General features: G+C 41.9%; 2 protein-coding genes across 3 annotated transcripts in view; one reads left to right on the top strand and one right to left on the bottom strand.

Moving 5' to 3' along the window:
* LOC141995786 (TGF-beta receptor type-2-like) overlaps positions 1–14,150 on the bottom strand; it is a 61,236-nt gene extending 47,086 nt beyond the window's left edge. Inside the window, exon 1 of the mRNA XM_074967185.1 lies at positions 13,928–14,150. Within this exon, the coding sequence (XP_074823286.1) occupies positions 13,928–13,979 (52 nt within the window). The 5' untranslated portion in view covers positions 13,980–14,150. The remainder of the gene's footprint in view (positions 1–13,927) is intronic.
* SNX4 (sorting nexin 4) overlaps positions 3,888–18,097 on the top strand; it is an 82,536-nt gene continuing 68,326 nt past the window's right edge. For both annotated transcript variants that reach the window (XM_074967189.1, XM_074967186.1), the window contains exon 1: positions 3,888–4,031. In XM_074967189.1, coding sequence (XP_074823290.1) covers positions 3,903–4,031 — 129 coding nt within the window. In that variant the 5' untranslated portion in view covers positions 3,888–3,902. The remainder of the gene's footprint in view (positions 4,032–18,097) is intronic.

Here is an 18,097-nt window from a genome sequence, read left to right as displayed (position 1 = left end):
TAAGTAATCATTAAAAGATAGGAAATAAAGGAATAAAAGGTCAGTTTTCACAGTGGAGAGAGATAAATAGCAGCGTCACCCAAGGATCTGTACTGCTGGGACCTATGCTGTGCAAGTATTCATAAATTATCTGGAAAAAGGGGTAAAGAGTGAGGTGGCAAAGTTTGCAGACACTACAAAATTACTCAAGATAGTAAAGTCCAAAGCAGACTGCGAAGAGTTACGAGAGGATCTCACAAAACCAGATGACGGCAATGCTGAAATTCAAAGTAATGCACACTGGAAAACATAATCCTAACTACACACACAACATGACGGGGTCTAAATTTCTGTTACCAAGAAAGAGATCTTGACATCGTTGTGGCTAGTTCTCTGAAAACATTTGCTCAATGTGCTGTAGTGGTCAAAAAGGCTAGCAGCATGTTAGGAACCATTAGGAAAGGAATAGATAAGATGACCGAAGATATCATAATGCCTCTATATAACTCCATGTTACGTGCACACCTTGAATATTGTGTGCAGTTCTGGTTGCACCATCTCAAAAAGATATATTAGAAATGGAAAAAGTACAGAGAAGGGCAAGAAAAATGATGAGGGAGATGGAACAGCTTCCATCTGAGGAGAGATTAAAAAAACAGGGACTATTCAGCTTGGGAAAGAGATGACTGAGGGGGGATATGATCGAGGTCTATAAAATTATGAATGGTGTGGAGAAAATGAATAGGGAAGTGTTATTTACCCTTTGACATAACATACAAACTAGGGGTCACCCAATGAAATTAATAGGTAGCAGGTTTAAAACAAACAAAAGGAAGTACTACTTCACACAATCCACAGTCAGCATGTGGAACTGGTTGCCAGGGGATGTTGTGAAGGCCAAAACTATATCTGGGTTCCAAAAAGAATTAGATAAGTTCATGGAGGATTGGTCCATCAATGACAATTAGCCAAGATGGTCAGGGGTGCAACCTCATGATCTCGGTGTCCCAAAACCTTTGATTGCTAGAGTCTAGGACTGGACGACAGGGGATGGATCACTCAAAAATTGCCCTGTTCTGTTCATTGCCTCTGAAGCATCTGGCACCAGCCACTGTCAGAAGACAGGATACTGGGCTAGATGGACCATTGGTCTGACCAAGTATGGCCATTCTTATGTTCTTATGTTCTTAAGCCCTGGGATCCTGCCTTGGAATACAGACTCTGGGAAGAACCCAAGAGAGGGTGAAGTAGCCATAGGGAGCAGAGGAAGCTCCAGTAGTAACCCAGTGGGGGATCTAGAAGATAGGGAAGACAGGTAGGAAAGAGCCCAGGGAAAGAGCAAGAAGGTGTGAGCTGGAGCAGACTGTGGTTGCTGGGCATAGGGTTCCTGGGCTGGCACCTGGAATAGCAGGTGGGCTTGGATTCCCCTACTAACCATAGGGAAAATCACACAGTCTTTTTTGGGAAGACTGCCTGGAATGGCACCCGGACAGTGGGTTCAGTGAGACTTTGTTACCCTGGAAGGGGAAAACTGTATAGTGACCAGGCCGGAGGGCCAGGCCACGAAGACGGAGGGCCAAGTGACAAAGAGGAAGCACTGAGTCTCCTAGAAAAGGGATATGACGCGAGTGAGAGACGGATGGGAGCATCAGTCTGAGCAGAGCTAGTCCCAGGACACAGCCATAAGGGGGCATCCCAGCAGTGAGTAGAATCCCCATGACATACCCTGTCTCGCAGTCCCTGGTATAGGTGCATGGCAGAGATAGATAGGAAGGGGCATATTGGGAGGGGTGTGGCCAGAGAACTCCACACTCTGGCTATTCTGGACTTCGGGATTGCTACATTTGGAACTGTGAGCAGCAGTCACCCCAGCCACCAGAAAAGCCCTGAACTGGGGATAGAAAGGTGGCACATAGCCACTGCTGTGTCCCCCACATGCCCCAGGCTATGTCACTCAGAGCTGCAGCTCATAATCTGGTCCCTGTTCTGCAACAGTTATTTGTTTTACCAACCCTGCTCCTGCTCGGCAAGTTATCCCTGAAACATGCTCCAATGAGTATATCACTAAACAACGGTTTTGTTAAACAAATTCTTTCCAAGCTGAGGCCTTACGTGCCATAGGGGATAGTGCTGATGAAGATATATGGAACGGGATCTCTCACTCCTCCTCCGCTGATGGTGTTTTACAAACACGCAAGCATAGAACAAATATACAAAACTGGATTGAACGTGTGTTGGAGGGAATGCAACCTGAAAGTTACCTTCCTGCCCATCTGGTGAGAATGTCCTAGAGTATTTTCCAGCAATCCTGGAAAGATGCCTGTTGACAAATTAAAGGCATAACAGGAACTAAACTCCCACAGGATCCATTGCTCTTGCTTCTGTGGATGGGTCTATTCCATGGGTCTATGATTTGGAAAGAATTGAATTAATCACCCACGTATTGGTAGTAGCTGGATGTATTATCACTTCCTGTTGTAAGAGGAAGGACCCTGCTATCTCTCATGGAATGGTTCGGCTAAATTTGGGACATTTCAAACATGGAAAAAATCACTTCGTTGAAAGGACAATTGAATCAGTGTCTTCTAACTTGGGATGCTGGCTTTTAGATTCTCTTAGTGTAAAATAATTTAGCAAGCAAAGACATAAGCAAATCTTTATTTTCATGTCCTGATTTCTTGCAGATTGCTGACTGGCTTGGACATAGAGATTTGCTCTGCATGTGCAAATGCAGGTGCGTTTTTATTTCATTAAAATGATTAAAACAAAAGAGAGGTTTTTTAAAAGCAATATCCATGTAGAATGCTGCCCTTTGCACATTATTATTATTAGTTTTATAGAGCCCAGAGGTATCGTAGGCACTTAAAAAAACACACATGATTCAAGTTTCATCGAAGAATTTACAGTCTTAAGGTTCTGGTACTGCAAGCATTTCTTCACATGAATAATGTTGTCCGTGTTAGTAATCCCACGCACATACAAAGCTGCAGGACTGAAGCTTACATGCTGCAATTGACTGACACGTGAGGATATAAAGAGCACTAGGAAGGGGAGGAAATGGGTTACAGATATATGATAAACAGCCAAGGTATACATTCGTCTTGGTGGTACAATATCTTTAAAGTGAGCACACACATTCTCCACCGTGAATGCAAAATACAGAGTAAAGCTACCTGGTTTGTGAAATACTGGCTGAAGTGACAAAAGCACTGTGTGAAAATCTCAGTAACCTTTCTGTCCCAGGTATTGTGCATTATAGCTCTTAAAACCACCCTGTTTGTTATGTGCAAGTACACACCAGTAGCTGCAGAGAGTTAATGAGATGGGTCCAAACTAGAACCTCTTATCCACCACCCTCACCCACAACTCAGATGTTACTGCTTTGGATAAAACGAGATCTGGTGAAAGTGAAGTGAAGTGGAGACTTTAGAGATGTCACGTCGTATCTCTGCGCCTCAGATCCCCATTTGTAACAGCTCTTCCCTACCTCACAGGGGTGTTGTGAGGATAAATACATTGAAGATTGTGAGTTGGTTACTACTGTGATGGGGGCTATATAAGTGTATAGGAAAGAGAGGGAGAACCAATAGTTTGACGGCGGAGCAGATGGCTGCTTTGTCACTTACAGCTTTAGGTCTGGCGCTGACACAAGAGAAAAGGCATGAGCTCTCTGTGAACTCTCAGGGCCTGCCAGAAGGTACTGCTGTCAGAACCTGGCATAGGGTTGAGGATTGATGCATCCTTGAGGGAGGCTGGTGGCCCTGCATGAGACTGTGCAAAGGCAGGCAGAAGTTCTTTTCACTTCCCTGCACCATGGGGAAAAGACCTCACCAAACCTCGATCTGTTTCTCAGAACAAGATCCTGAGGGAAGACTGATAAAAGCCTTCAATGGACAGCCAAGAGGGGGAGAGTGGGACGAAGAATGGCTGATCGAGCTGCTGTTGGTCGATTGCTTTTTGTGCACTCCAGAAGAAGGTGGAGTTTTTGTCTTGGCTGGAGGACTAAACTACTCAGGGAGAGGAAAACTGATCCTCAACCTCCACAGTCAGAGGTAAGAGACTTTGCCACACTGCCCCAGGCAGAAGAGGGCAAGTGAAATTTTAGGCCCCATAGAAAGTCCCAGCCCAAGTGTTTTAGCAGAGTTCTCTCTCTACAACATAGAGGAGAGTGGAAAAGTGAAGTGAAATGCAGCAGCTGCCAGAACTGGCACTGTAGCTAGGATCTTTAGTGCAGTCTGTTCTTATTAATAGGTGCAAATTGTGCACTGTGTAAAATGATAAAAAGATGTTTAAATCTGATTATACACAATTCTGTCTTGTCAAGAATAACATTTCAATTAAGGTACATTTTAAAACTGCCAGCATCGATGCAGGCAATGATTGTCAGCTTGCTGTAAAATGGAAGATTGCGATGTACAGCTGGATAAATTAATTTCCCAAAAGACAAGATGCAGTTGCTCCAGTATAAATCAGCTGTAGTTTAGCTTGTTAGGCATGTCTGTGGCTTATCACAGGGAAGCTAAACACTACCAATGGCTGCAGGGCAATAACTGTTTGCAGGGGTAAATCCTGTTCAGTGCAATTGTTTGGAGCAGAGCCTGCAGTGGTGGATGCAAGACCTGTGAGCGCTCACATGTCTGATCTTCTGAAAAGGCAAACAGCTATCAGCAGTTGACAGTAAGAACTGATGTTGTCTATGCTAAATAGAAGGACCACTTGAAGAACAGAAACATGCCTATGATGGGGCTTTTGGATCCTTTCTGGAGATTGGTGAGGAAAGAGTTAATTCTCTTCCTCTGGACAGAGGCAGGCAGGATCAGGATTGTTTTCCTGGCATTCAGGGAACTACAGAATAGCAAGGCTGAGCCAGTTATGACCCACTAGCCCAATCCTTCAAGGCCCTGAAGAGCCTGTTGGGGACCTTAGCACATAGTCTGGGTCCAACTATCTTCTCTTGGTGCACACAGATTTGATAATGCCATAGGTGGTTGACTGGTCTATTGCCCCTAATAAATGCTTGTCTTTTCTAGAGGTAGGTTTTATTCTTTAAATTTATTTTTGTTTCTCTTACATTTGGCACTGGGCATTGAACCTTTTGATGTAAACAGAGGAGCAAGATGGTGTAGTTCAGAGACCATTCCAAGTCATGGACACCAATTGTTTCATCTCAGTCCCCGTCAGGGTAGTTTGCTGAGCTATGCTTAATGTACTGTGGGTACTTCTTTTTTATGAAGATGTGGGATGTTGCACATCTAATAAAACATGACAGTCCACAGTGGGGTGCATTCATTTTATTCCAGATTACAATACAAATACATAAAGGAACAGATTGAAAGCAAACATGATGATGAATCATTGCAAGGAGGGAGAAAAAACATCTTCAGAGAGACACACTAGACAAACGGTGGAGCTTCGTGGAGCTTACAAAAAACTATATAAATCAGGGTAGACAATAGATGTTGGCATTACTTCAGAATACAGGAACACTTCAAGAGTCCCCTTTAAAAAAATTTTTTTTAAGCCAGTGAGTGCTCATTTCATGATCAGTGCATCTGAGGAGTAAATACATTATGGACTTTGATAAGGAACTGATAAAATTGACATGTGTTGTAACTAGAGTTGGCTGAACATTTTTAAACAAAAGAATGACTTTTGTATTAAATGGAAATTTTGACAACGATATTTTTTTCCAGTTTTTGGGTGTCCAAAATCTTAAAACTTTGGGGTTTGATTTTTATTTTTATGTAAACCTGAGAAATTCCATAACAAAATTTCTACAAAAATGAAAAACTTCATTTTTTTTCAAACTTTTTCACAGAAAATAATAAAAACATTTTCCAAACCGCTTTAGTTGTGACCATCCTGCTTCAAATCTAGATCCCTGTTCCACCTTCTGGTTGTGTTGCACTGCTCAGGCAGCATAAAATAGCTGGAAAGGCAGGGGAAATTCCTGCGTGGCATAAAGCTAACATAACCAGTAGTATCCCACCTGCTCCCTGCCCCACAATTAGGGGGAATTCTGCAGGCATAAGGGATAGTGAACAGAGCAAATTGCACTCAAGCAATCCTGGGCCAGTTGGAACAGCTCTAGGGAACCATTACTGTCAGGGTAATTTAGAGTAGCCCTGAGGCTGCTTTAAGTTATACCAAGGGCTAAAACAGTCTCTGTCTCATCCCAGTATGATGGGGAGGGGGCAGGGAAGGGGATATAAAGATGAGTTAGAACCACGTGCCCCTGTCCCTATTTATTCCTGAGCCAATCATAACCTGGTTGGACCCATGCATCTGGCCATGCATCTTCAAGATTGTTCTCAGCCTTCTGAAGGGTTGAATAAATTCCTATTCCTTTTTATTTGCTTACCTAAGAGCTGTTGTTTTAATCCAGCTCTCATTCAGCCTTTTCATAACGTCGGTGTCAGGTTTCCTTTACAAGAAGGCAGAAGCTGCCCAAAGAATCAAATATTTTTCTCCCCCACGGACACAAAGCTAACTATGGGCAGAAACCATTGATTGGTCCTTTAATCCATTATCAGATTGAAGGGGGAATCAGTGAAAGTTTTGATGGTGCTAATTTGCTCTTGGGCATTTCTGGCTATTAATGTAATAGCAAAAATAAATAAAGTCAAATCCTCGTAAGAGCAACAGCTCCCTTTGCAAAAAGTGAAAACAAATTCACATGTGCCAAAAACAAAACACGCCCGCCCCCCCACCTCACAGCAGAAGTATTTAAATGAGAAATGTGCACCAACTACCCACCTGGGTACCCATGCCTCCTTTCAAACAATAGTGCCTCCCCTTCACTGGTAAAATGTGGGTTGGTTCTGTTTTGATCTCCCACCTTTTTAAAAAAAAAAAAAATCCAGGAATAACCATTTGAATCCCTCTGTTGCCTTATTTTGTGCCTTAACATGCATAGAATATCTCCCCATCTACTCTTTTCAAAGTAGTGGTCGAAGTGGGCCAGTACAAATGGATACATTTAGAGGTCATGCTAAGGCAGGGAATACTACTACTACTAAATATATTAAGGTATTATAATGCTAATTCAGCGATGTAGGTCTCAACCTGTTTTACAAAGGAAAGTGTCTCCTCTCCTAAGCTCCACCTACAACCCACTCATGTATGGTATCAAAATGAGATGCCATCGGGAGTAGATTGGGCTAGTCTTCGCAATATGATCATCCCTCTCCTGTCTTGTGTGTGTTTCGGGTGTCTGTGCAGCCTACTAGTGTTTTCCTGCAGAGCTGTGGGAAAGAGTTGCCATGTAAACTTGCAACAGTGAATCCAGGGCAGAAATGGTCTCCAAAGCCTTCCTGGAACACTGGTTTTGACTCCAACTGCCATAGAAACAAGAGCCCCTCCTCTTCGGAAAGCAGCCTGAGGAGCCTGGGATAGGTCACCAGAGATCTCAGAACAAATACTAGGGATGTTTCTGTGACAGCTTTGGAGCTGCCTGTGGTAATTTATGAATACTCTATATTCTATATGTTTGGCTGCTTGTTGTAAGAGGGTTTACCGCATGAATATGTGGGGTTCGTTCAAGAGGCTGGCTGCATGTAAGCAGGAAAGGGAACAATGGCTTCAGCTAGCCATACAGCTCCCAACACTTAAGGTACAATGCACGCGCCTTTACTCTGAAAGTCCATCACCACCACCACCCTTCTGAGGTCACCAGATTGTTTTTTGGGCAGTAGAATAAAAAGGGCCTGTTAAATTGAAAACAAAGGGTTTTGGCTGGATTTTAAAAGACAGTCCCTCAAGGAGAGGGGAAGGAGAGTTAAGAGGAACAGAATGAAACCTAGTCTCCCAGAAGTTAGGGGTCTGGCGCAAGATAGACATGCTTGTAGACCTTTTTTTGTTTAATAAATCTTCTCTTATGCCAGGTTTTGGCCTTATTGTTAAGATTAAGCAATACTTTGTTATAGGAGGGCTGTTTTGGGTCACTGTAATCCAGACTCCTGAAGCAAAGAACCTCTGGTGCCCAAACCCAGTTAGTCTTTCTAGGTAAGCACAGCTAATCCATAAAGTACTGTAGCCTAGGGACAGTCTACGAATGGGAGAATTGTAGGATTATATCCCAAGAGAGGTAAAGGCCCAAGGCCTGAGACCTGACAGGACGCACTCAAGAAACCGGAAGAGGGGTCATAAATTCAGCTACCCTTGCAAATATGACCATTTACCCAAAGGGAGGAAGTCTGAAAGGCTGAGGATAAACAGCCCCAAAGTTGGGAGAATCACGTGCGGGCACTGTAGGCATAGCCAGAGCTCCTGGCTTATTCTCTGCAAGTACCAGTCCTTGCTGCTGCCACAATGAACCGAAGATCCCTGTTTACAGCTTGTGAGAACTTCAGAGACCAAGGGAGGAGAGACTCACCACAAGTGGATCTAGGTAGCCTCCTGCTACAGTTTAGGGTGGGCTCTCCCAGCTCACCCTCATACAGAGAGGCAGGAGTTCCCGAGAGAACGTTGTGCATCTTGTATCCTGCCCCATTACTGGAGTCTCTTATCCCCACCTACAAACAGAGCAATTTTGAGCACTTATGACTGAATGTTTTCTTGCCATTGACTAGTCAGCATTCTTAGCTAACCCATAATGTGCGTTGAATTTAGTTTTGCATAAGGGAGATCCATTTGGGGGGGGGGGTTTGGATCTTAGGGGTTATAATGTTAGCCTACAATTACCTAATGCAGTAAAGGCAGTCAGCCTTTTTTTACAGTAATCTATTTTCAGATTCTTACCTCTTGTGAGTTTATACAAAGTCCATGTGTGCATCTTATTAACAAATCAGGTCACTCCCATTAGTGTAAATGGGGTACTCTGGGTTTCCCTGCAAATGAAGTTCTGGGGGAGGGGACTAGAGGGTGCACTCAGGGTGTACCAACTGCTTTGCCCGCTAGAGGTGCCACACATTCTTTAATCTGGTACCCAACATCCTTCTAGAAGCCCCCTTCTCAAGGTTCCAGTAGCCCCATGACTGTTGCTAAAACCCTGATGACAGCTACTCAGATGACAGTGCCCTTACTTGGAACCAAGTGAGTGGAGTCCTTCTACAGGAGGTCTTACACTTTGATCATCAGTGAAATAGTTTGAAATGTTGACATTTATGCTGCTATTAGGCTTCAGAGTTAACACCTCATTGGGATGGTTAGGTGCAGTCCATCTGTCTCTCAGAGCTACTATTTCAGGCTGTCAGCAGGCGCGGGTAGATATCAGTGCAGTCAGTAGAGTTATGCCAGTTTTACACTAGTTTAAGTGAGAATAGAATTAGGCCCGGGGAGTTTCCTCTTCCTTGTATGGATTATTCCTATTTAAGGGTCAATGTGGCTCTAAATTACTAAAATCAAGGGAACACAAAATTAAAATGAACAAAAATATTACACTAATGCACTGTGGCCTATACTGGGAATTAATATGAGAAAGCTGAGTTAAGGAAAAGAAAACTATACATCTGTGACTCTTGTAGAAAGGGTACTCTACAGAAATGGGGCTAAGCAGGAGAAGAAAGGACCATGAAAGTCACTATCACATGAGACAACAATATTGAGAGTCACTGATTGCAAGGATGACAATAACCTGATTATTTACTGCACAGAACTGCTGAGCATCAGTGACTTCCATTGGAATCAGTCCTTTCTCAGGAGGGTTTACTGATAAAGTATAGGCTCTTATGCTGAGTCTTATGTGACACAAGCAAATGATGTGAGTCCATTAAAAAAACTGAGCTGACCCAGTATTAGAAACAAGCTGCTTGGCAGAATTGTGAATTATGCTGGGTGTTGTTTGTAGCAAAGGCCATCCAAAATATTACCCTTGAGATGAACTGAGGGGGGGGAGAGATACTTTTCTGAGCTCCAGACACAAAATAAGCTCTGCCCACATGAGACAGCATTCACTATATATTGTGCAGATATTCCAAGAATGATCATGCACACCCTCTAGAATCCTTGGGCTCAGTTTGCCGTAGGTGAGATCCAAGTACACCTATTAGCTCAGCTTGGCTTTCTCTTGGTGAGGCTCACATCCCCTGCTGGACTTCCTGAGCTTGATTCCCTCCTTGGGCGCTCAGATGCCCCATTGCAAATGCAGACAGATGTCACTACACCAGTTACATATTTCCAAGAACATATTCATAGATTTTAAGACCAGAAGGCACCATTATGATAAACTATTCTGACCTCCTGTATAACACAAGCATTAGCATTTCACCCAGTAATTCCTGCATCAAGCCCATAACTTTTGGTTGAGCTAGAGCATATCTTTGTAGAATCATAGAATATCAGGGTTGGAAGAGACCTCAGGAGGTCATCTAGTCCAACCCCCTGCTCAAAGCAGGAACAATCCCCAACTAAATCATCCCAGCCAGGGCTTTGTCAAGCCTGACCTTAAAAACCTCCAAGGAAGCAGATTCCACCACCTCCCTAGGTAACACATTCCAGTGCTTCACCACCCTCCTAGTGAAAAAGATTTTCCTAATATCCAACCTAAACCTCCCCCACTGCAACTTGAGACCATTACTCCTTGTTCTGTCATCTGCTACCACTGAGAACAGTCTAGATCCATCCTCTTTGGAACCCCCTTTCAGGTAGTTGAAAGCAGCTATCAAATACCCCTCATTCTTCTCTTCCGCAGACTAAACAAATCCAGTTCCCTCAGCCTCTCCCCACAAGTCATGTGTTCCAGTCCCCTAATTACTTTTGTTGCTCTCCGCTGGATGCTTTCCAATTTTTTCACATCCTTCTTGTAGTGTGGGGCCCAAAACTGGACACAGTACTCCAGATGAGGCCTCACCAATGTCTAATAGAGAGGAATGATCACATCCTTCAATCTGCTGGCAATGCCCCTACTTATACATCCCAAAATGCCATTGGCCTTCTTGGCAACAAGGACACACTGTTGACTCATATCCAGCTTCTTGTCCACTGTAACCCCTAGGTCCTTTTCTGCAGAACTGCTGCCTAGCCATTCGGTCCCTAGTCTGTAGCGGTGCATGGGATTCTTCCGTCCTAAGTGCAGGATTCTGCACTTGTCCTTGTTGAACCGCATCAGATTTCTTTTGGCCCAATCCTCTAATTTGTCTAGGTCCCTCTGTATCCTATCCCTACCCTCCAGCGTATCTACCTCTCCTCCCAGTTTAGAAAGAGATCCAATCTTACAATTCATGTTGTTCCAATGGGTAATTACCCTCACTTTAAAAAATCTGCACTTTATTTCGCTTTGAATTTGTCTAGTTTCAGTTTCTAGCAAGTGGATCTCATTATGGCTTTCTGCTGGATTAAAGAGCCCTCTACTATCAGAAATTTTCTCTCCGTTACAGACTGATTAAGTCACCTCTTAACTGTCTCTTGGATAAACTAAATAGATGGATCTTCTTTAGCCTCTCACTGTAAGGCAGGTTCTTCAGACCTTGAATCATTCTTGTAACTCTTTTCTGAGCCCTTCAATGTTCCGTCAATATTCCTTTAAAAATCTGGATTCCACAACTGGGCACAACCCGCACTCCATGTGCAAAAGGATTCCTAGCTTTCCAGAACTGGAGTTCCGTAAGTTAATAATGTAGTCAAGTATCAAATTTTGCTGGGACGCCACTGAGAAGTTTCCTGTCTTCACATTCAGCTTTAATGCTCTTCCAAAAGCAGCCACAACAAGGAAAAAATATTAAGGATAAAATTTTGAGCAGAATCTTGTGTGTCTTTGTATAATTTACTAGAGAGAATTATGGAAATCCTCTATTACATTCATAACTGTACATCAAACTACAATCCTTGCTTTCATCACATACAGATGAAAATATTCATTTACATTATCTAGTGACTGATGAAAGTAATATGGAAAAGACTGTTAGAAGCTGATAATGCACCAAATATGGTTCTCTACAGCACCAGTGTAAATCCATAGTAATGTCCCTAAAGTGGACTACATAACCTCTTGACGCCCCTTCCAGCCCTGCATTTCTATTATTTTGTGATGATAAAGACTGAAATTCATGGGATTACGCTGGTAATTGAGATGGAATCCAGCCCATTTTCTTTATTATATGATTAAGGATGTGCCATTTATGCTGAGAGGAGTTAATTTCCGGTTGCCACTAAACAGTTAATCCAGATGCCCTTTTACAATTAATCAACATGGTTTGGGGAATTTGTCGCTTTAAGGGTGATCAAATACTTATTTTAAAACATTTTGGTAATTTGGGCTGGGAATTTCAAAGGAGTCTAAGGGTGTTAGGTGCCTGATTCCGATTAACAACAATGGGATTTGGGCACTAATTTCCTTAAACGCTTTAAAAAATCTCAGCATTACTGTACAGCTGATCTTAACTGCATGCATCAGAGAACAGGAGGCAGCACTTTAAATATAGCATTGTTGAACTAAATCCAGTAAAAGAGATTCTGGCTTTTTCCTCCCTGAGACATTATATATTTAAACACTCAAAATTAATTGAATAACATTAACTTTGTTGACATATCAGTCATTTAACCTTTCAGATTAGTTTAGTAATGGCAATGTCTTTTGGTTTGACTCTTTTCAGATTAAAAGTTTGTCTTTTATGAGGAAAACCATGAATTAAATAACTTTAAAATTGGGCATTTCTCAAGGATAATTAGAGGTTTCCTTTCTTACCAACAATAATTCAATACTGTGATTAAAATACTAACTTCAGTACTTCAGTTAGTTCTGCTAAAAATTTGGTTTATTTTCATAGTCACTTTCCAATGTAACATCCTGTCCCCCCTACGTTATAGCAATAGTTAGGGTTTTATCTGCCAGCTTATTGTTAGTATCACAAGTAAAATTTTGTGCAACTCTTTGAAAATCTTACTCTAACTATATATACTCAAATCCCTGGTTTGGCTCTCTATGATTCATTAGTTGCAATGATGTCATATTTGAACACACACACATTATCTGTCTATCATATTTCATTCCCTTTTCTGTAGACATTGGGACCCACTAAAAGTGAATTTGGAGATAGATCCCCCCAACCACTTCACTTGGATGTGAACAAAGTGAAATAAAAATCCCAGTGCGTCACTGCATTGAGATAAGAGCAATTCCAGTCAGTGAAATTTATATATTGAGCAAAAGTAATCTGTGTTTAAAAAAGATTTCACCATAAGAAAGTTCCAGTGTTTGCACGAATCTATAAATATACACTATATATAGATGTGTATGTATACATACATATAGGTGCTGCATATACAAAGAGACATGTATACATACTTACTGGATGTGTATATAACACCCATTTATATACAGATCTATTCCTCATCGTGAAGCTATCATTAAGATTTAAACAAGAGAATTTAGAGCATAGAGAGGTACATTTTCAAATCCTGGTGTAGGGAGTTTATCTGCAGTATTAAGAGTGGTATAGAAACCCAACCAGAGTATTATTACAAAGAAATCTTTACATAAGTGCTGGAATGGTTTGCTGAATAACCAGATGTTGCTGCAGAGTCTCCCCACCCCCTTTCTTTAATAGTTTGATTAATCCTGCACATAAAACTGGGGCTGATTACAAAAAAAAAAAGTCTACGCTGCAAACATCTCCGCATCTGGACACAGCTGAAGTCAAATCATTCAACTGTACATCTCGGTTGCTTTTATTGTGCTCAAATAAAATAAAACCTTCCAAGAAGTAACATTGACCTATATATATATTTTTGCACTGTAAACACTGACATCTCTGAGCAGCTCAGAAGTGCATGCAGAAACTTACATCCAAATCTAATGTTTACCATTTGTTAGAAGAGAATTTATTGCTGATTTCCAAGCCAGCATTACTGCTTGAGTATTGTACTAAAATCTCAGCTATTTCAAACCCTCTAGCTAATGGTCATTAGGGTAGAAATCAATGATTATCTGTCTGCTGGAGGAAAGACAAAATAAATGAACTCTATGAATATGCTGCTTAACATTGCCTACCAGAAACGTTTTTCTACTCACAGAAGGACAGCAGCAGTAGAGAAATCAGACCCAGCCTCTTCCAGTAACCCATTTTCTGTATCCTGCCAGCAACTGGAAACCCAGCTTCACAGTTTTGATCAATTCATCCTCCACCAGTGCAGCCAGTCTGTGATTATTTTGCTCCCAACCCAAAGCTCCCAGGCTTGTGAGGCTCCTGGCTAAACTTGCAGGGAAGGCGGATCCAGCTGTTTCAAATCCAGCTGTGTGTGGGGTCCGCCCAGGAACTGGAGTTTATGAACAAACTAAGCCTGACTCTCCTCTCTGACTATATACAAATATGGGGGGGGGGGGGGGGAGGAGAGCCTGGGGGAAGAACTCTGGCTCTGAGAGCAGAGTTTGATTTTCTGATGACAATGTTCAGCTGCTTCAAACTCCACATTGTCCAAGGATCTTTGAAGAGCACTTCACTTCTATTCATTAGAATAAAACCCAGACTGTGACGTTCAATACACTGAGAATTGCTAATATACCACTTTTCTCACCTTAACTCTACTTTTGTCAATACATTTGTAAAATTATTTGTTTAAAAATGTGTAATTGCAGGATTCAGGACAACATACCTCTTCAGAAAGGGCACTTCAGCGCATGCTTAACTTTATGCATATCTTAAAGTTCCATTGATTCAATGGGAGTTAAGCACATATTAAAATGCTTTCCTGAGTTAGAAACTAAAATAATAATGCTTAGCATTTATGCAGTGTTTTTCTTCCCAAGATCTCAAACTGTTTTTCAAAGGTCTGTAAGGAATATTCTCCCCACTTTACAGATGGCGAAACTCTGGTACCTAGAAAAGAACTGGCTTGCCCCAGTTATTAACACAGGCCGTCTGTGGGAAAAATGGGAATAAAACTCAAGTGTCCTGACTCCCGGTCCTGTCTTCTATCCTCTGAAACACACTGCCCTGAAAATATGCTAAAGTCGTGACCAGAGTAATTTACCATGACGGAGAAAGAAGTGATGATATCCATTCTTTTAGAGCCAAAAAGTTACTCTAATTTGAGACTCATGTTCTGCAGTTATTGATACATAGTACTATGTATTTATACTGTAAAGCTATGATTTTTCACTTACCCATTTTACAGTTCATTAAACTTTTTGTGTGTGTGTGTTGCTGATGATATATATCAGAGTTTAGCTTCAATAAGAAATGAAACATCAGGTCCTTATACTTATCTTCACATTCAAGGCCCATCACAGTCTATCCCCACCCAAGCCAGCACCTCTACTTTGCTGTGATGTCTACAAAAACTGGATAATGATGAGGTGGCTGCTTTGCTGAGACCACTGGCGGTCATGATGACCAATACTGTCTCATTGTTTCCTTGTACTCTCCCATCTGTCTGTATCCATCTATTGTCTCTTGTCTTACACTTAGATTGTTAGCTCTTTGGGGTAGGGACTGTCTTTTTGTTCTGTGTTTGTACAGACCTAGCACAATGGAGTCCTGGTAAATGACTGGGGCTCATAAGTGCTATGATAATACAAATAAATAATATTAATAATATGGAATGGCATTCGCATATAAACTGCATCCATCAAGGTTTATGGAGTTATCTGTAAACATTATACCGCTAGAAATACAACAGAAAGGAAGGGAGATATTAAGGGAGGAAAAACAAGAGTACTGAAATTAGATGGAGAGCCAATGAGGTAAAGAAATATAACATGGCTGTTCTACACAGCATGAACTGCAGAGGAGAAGGCTCTAGGATTGATAGTGGTGAAATTGACCAGAGCTGAAGAGAAAGAAAGGAGGCCAAACTGGATAAGCAGAGGAGCCTGGGAGAGGCCCAGAGAGGCAAAGTCTATGATGCAATGGGAGTAACTCTGTGAAGGACTGCCTAACTTAGCAGATTGTATCTTGCTTATAGCCTCGGTGGGTTTGAGTTTGAATCCTGAAGAAGCCCTGGTGGCAGAAGTGAAAATTATTCTCCAGCACTTGAAGTTTTTAAACCATGACTGGATGTTTTTCTACAAGACACGCTGCAGTAGCCCAACCAGCAGTTATGGCTTTGATTCAGAAATTACTGTGTGAACTTGTATAGCCTGTGTTATGCAGGAAGTCAGACTAGATAACCATAATGATCCCTTCTGCCATTAAAATCTATGGAATAAGGAGGGAAGTTTTGAACTGGAGGCTGAAATGTTTAGAATTCTTTGCTAGGGGCAGTGTCTAAATATGTAGAGATCTACAACAGTTGAGAACTTTCCCAAGAAATACAAACTGGAGAATATGATTCTGCCTAAGAATAAATTGAGTCAGATTGTCAGCTGGTGTAAATTGGTATAATTTTGATTACAACTGAGCTATGCTGATTTACACCAGCTTAGTCTCTGGCCCTGTATGTCTAAGTATGAGCAAATATTTAATAACATTTTTAAAAGGAATTATTGTCCAATCTATATATTGAAATACTGATTTTTTAACCAGGGATTCTTTGAGCAGATCACTGACTCCCTCTCATTTCAGAATTAGTGCAGTTCAAAAGGTCGACAGTTAATTTCTGTTTGGCCCTTCGGTTTCCAGGCTTGAGCACTGTGTGTTTTTTGTGTGCGTGGAAGTCAGAAGCAGGCAGGCTTTTCTTGGAAATGTCACAGATTATTCATGATGGATGTTTAAAACTCTTTAAAACCAGGAAGAATCTCCTGCGGAGAAGGAAAACTTGGAGAGAAACGAAGTCCCCAGCAGGAGCCCAAAAGAACTTTAAACAGTGGTGGACACTGACAAGACAAGGTCACTATACAGTCAGTAGCTCCGAGTACAGCAAAATTGCAGCAATGGAATTTTCTAATGATCAGAAGCTAGAAAACTAGTGATAGCCCTGGACTAAAGACCTAGATCAAAATACCCACAAACTACAGTACAGGCATGTTTGAAATCTGAACCTGCATGTGAATCCAAATGATCCCTAACTTTTTATGAACCAAAACAAACCCTACTGTGAATGCTACAATGTTTAGGAGCATTCCCAGCCAAGATCCAGCTTTTACACTTTGCGTTCATCTTCTCTGAAAACTAAAAATAGGAGATAGATGGAACATTAAAGGGCAAGAGTGTGGAATACAGGAAAATACATAACAATATGGCTGTGCAATATAATTTTAGGAAAAGATTCCTGGGTCAGATTCACCCACCTGAGCTGGAAATGGAGGGTGCTCACCCTGGATGCAGGGCACCCTGGATGCAGGGTTCTCCTGTGGGATGGCATCTTTAAGATCCAGTTGGGGTTCTGTAATAGCCCTGCTGGTGGAGGTTGTCTGGAAGAAATGCTGACTCAAAGCAACATCCAGCTGGCTCGGCCCTGCCTCTCTTGGGGCTGCCCTAACCATTTCTAATGCTGCTTTAATCAGATCTTCCCTAGCCCTTGGCACAGTGCGGTTTGTAAGTGGCCAGCGCTACTGAGCTTCTCTGTAGGCAAACCTCCCGTTCCTGGGGCCCACAGCCTGCATTGCTCCAGAGTGTGTGTGGCCTTGACACTTTTTTGTCTGCTTTCAGATTTTTGTTTTAATAAGCTTAGATGAAGTTCTCCAATAACCTATGTTTTATATTTATGTCTGCTGAGCTGATGCTATTTATTGTCAATAAGGGCTTGTCTACACAGCATGACAGTGCATGGCAACTCTGGAGCTGTGACCACACGGGGTGTGAGTGAATGTCAAGTTTTGTGCTGTAGGTTCCCACCATGGCTTGCCATGCACTAACTCGCTGTGTAGACAAGCAAAATATTTTACATATATTTTTCAGATGAGGAAACTGAGAAAGGGAGATTAAGTTACTCTCCCAAGGACATGGAGTGAATTGGTTTCAGAGCCAGGCTTATAGCTTAGTACTTTTTTGGCTTTCTGCTCAAACCACTAGACCAGGCCTCTGCCTCACAAATAGCTCAGGGCTGAAGTCCTCCCTTATTTTTCAGACTGTATGCAAGAAAAAAACCCCAAACTTACTGGGCACTTTGCCTGGCTAAGGAATGAGTAAGAAGTGAGTAACACCTTCAGGATTTGGCCCAAAGGGCTTTAATTTATATTCCAGTGCTTTGCTTCAGTGACAGAACACAATGAACTTTGGAACAAGACGTTGGGGAGGAGGAGGAGATAAATGGTGTTTTTTTAATTGTTGACTTGTTTATGCCTTTTGGTGTAAACTCCCCT

This window comes from Natator depressus, chromosome 11, assembly GCF_965152275.1.
Source record: "Natator depressus isolate rNatDep1 chromosome 11, rNatDep2.hap1, whole genome shotgun sequence".
Lineage (NCBI taxonomy): Eukaryota > Metazoa > Chordata > Testudines > Cheloniidae > Natator > Natator depressus.
Note: the sequence above shows the minus strand (reverse complement) of the source record. Positions and strands in the feature narration are given on the sequence as shown.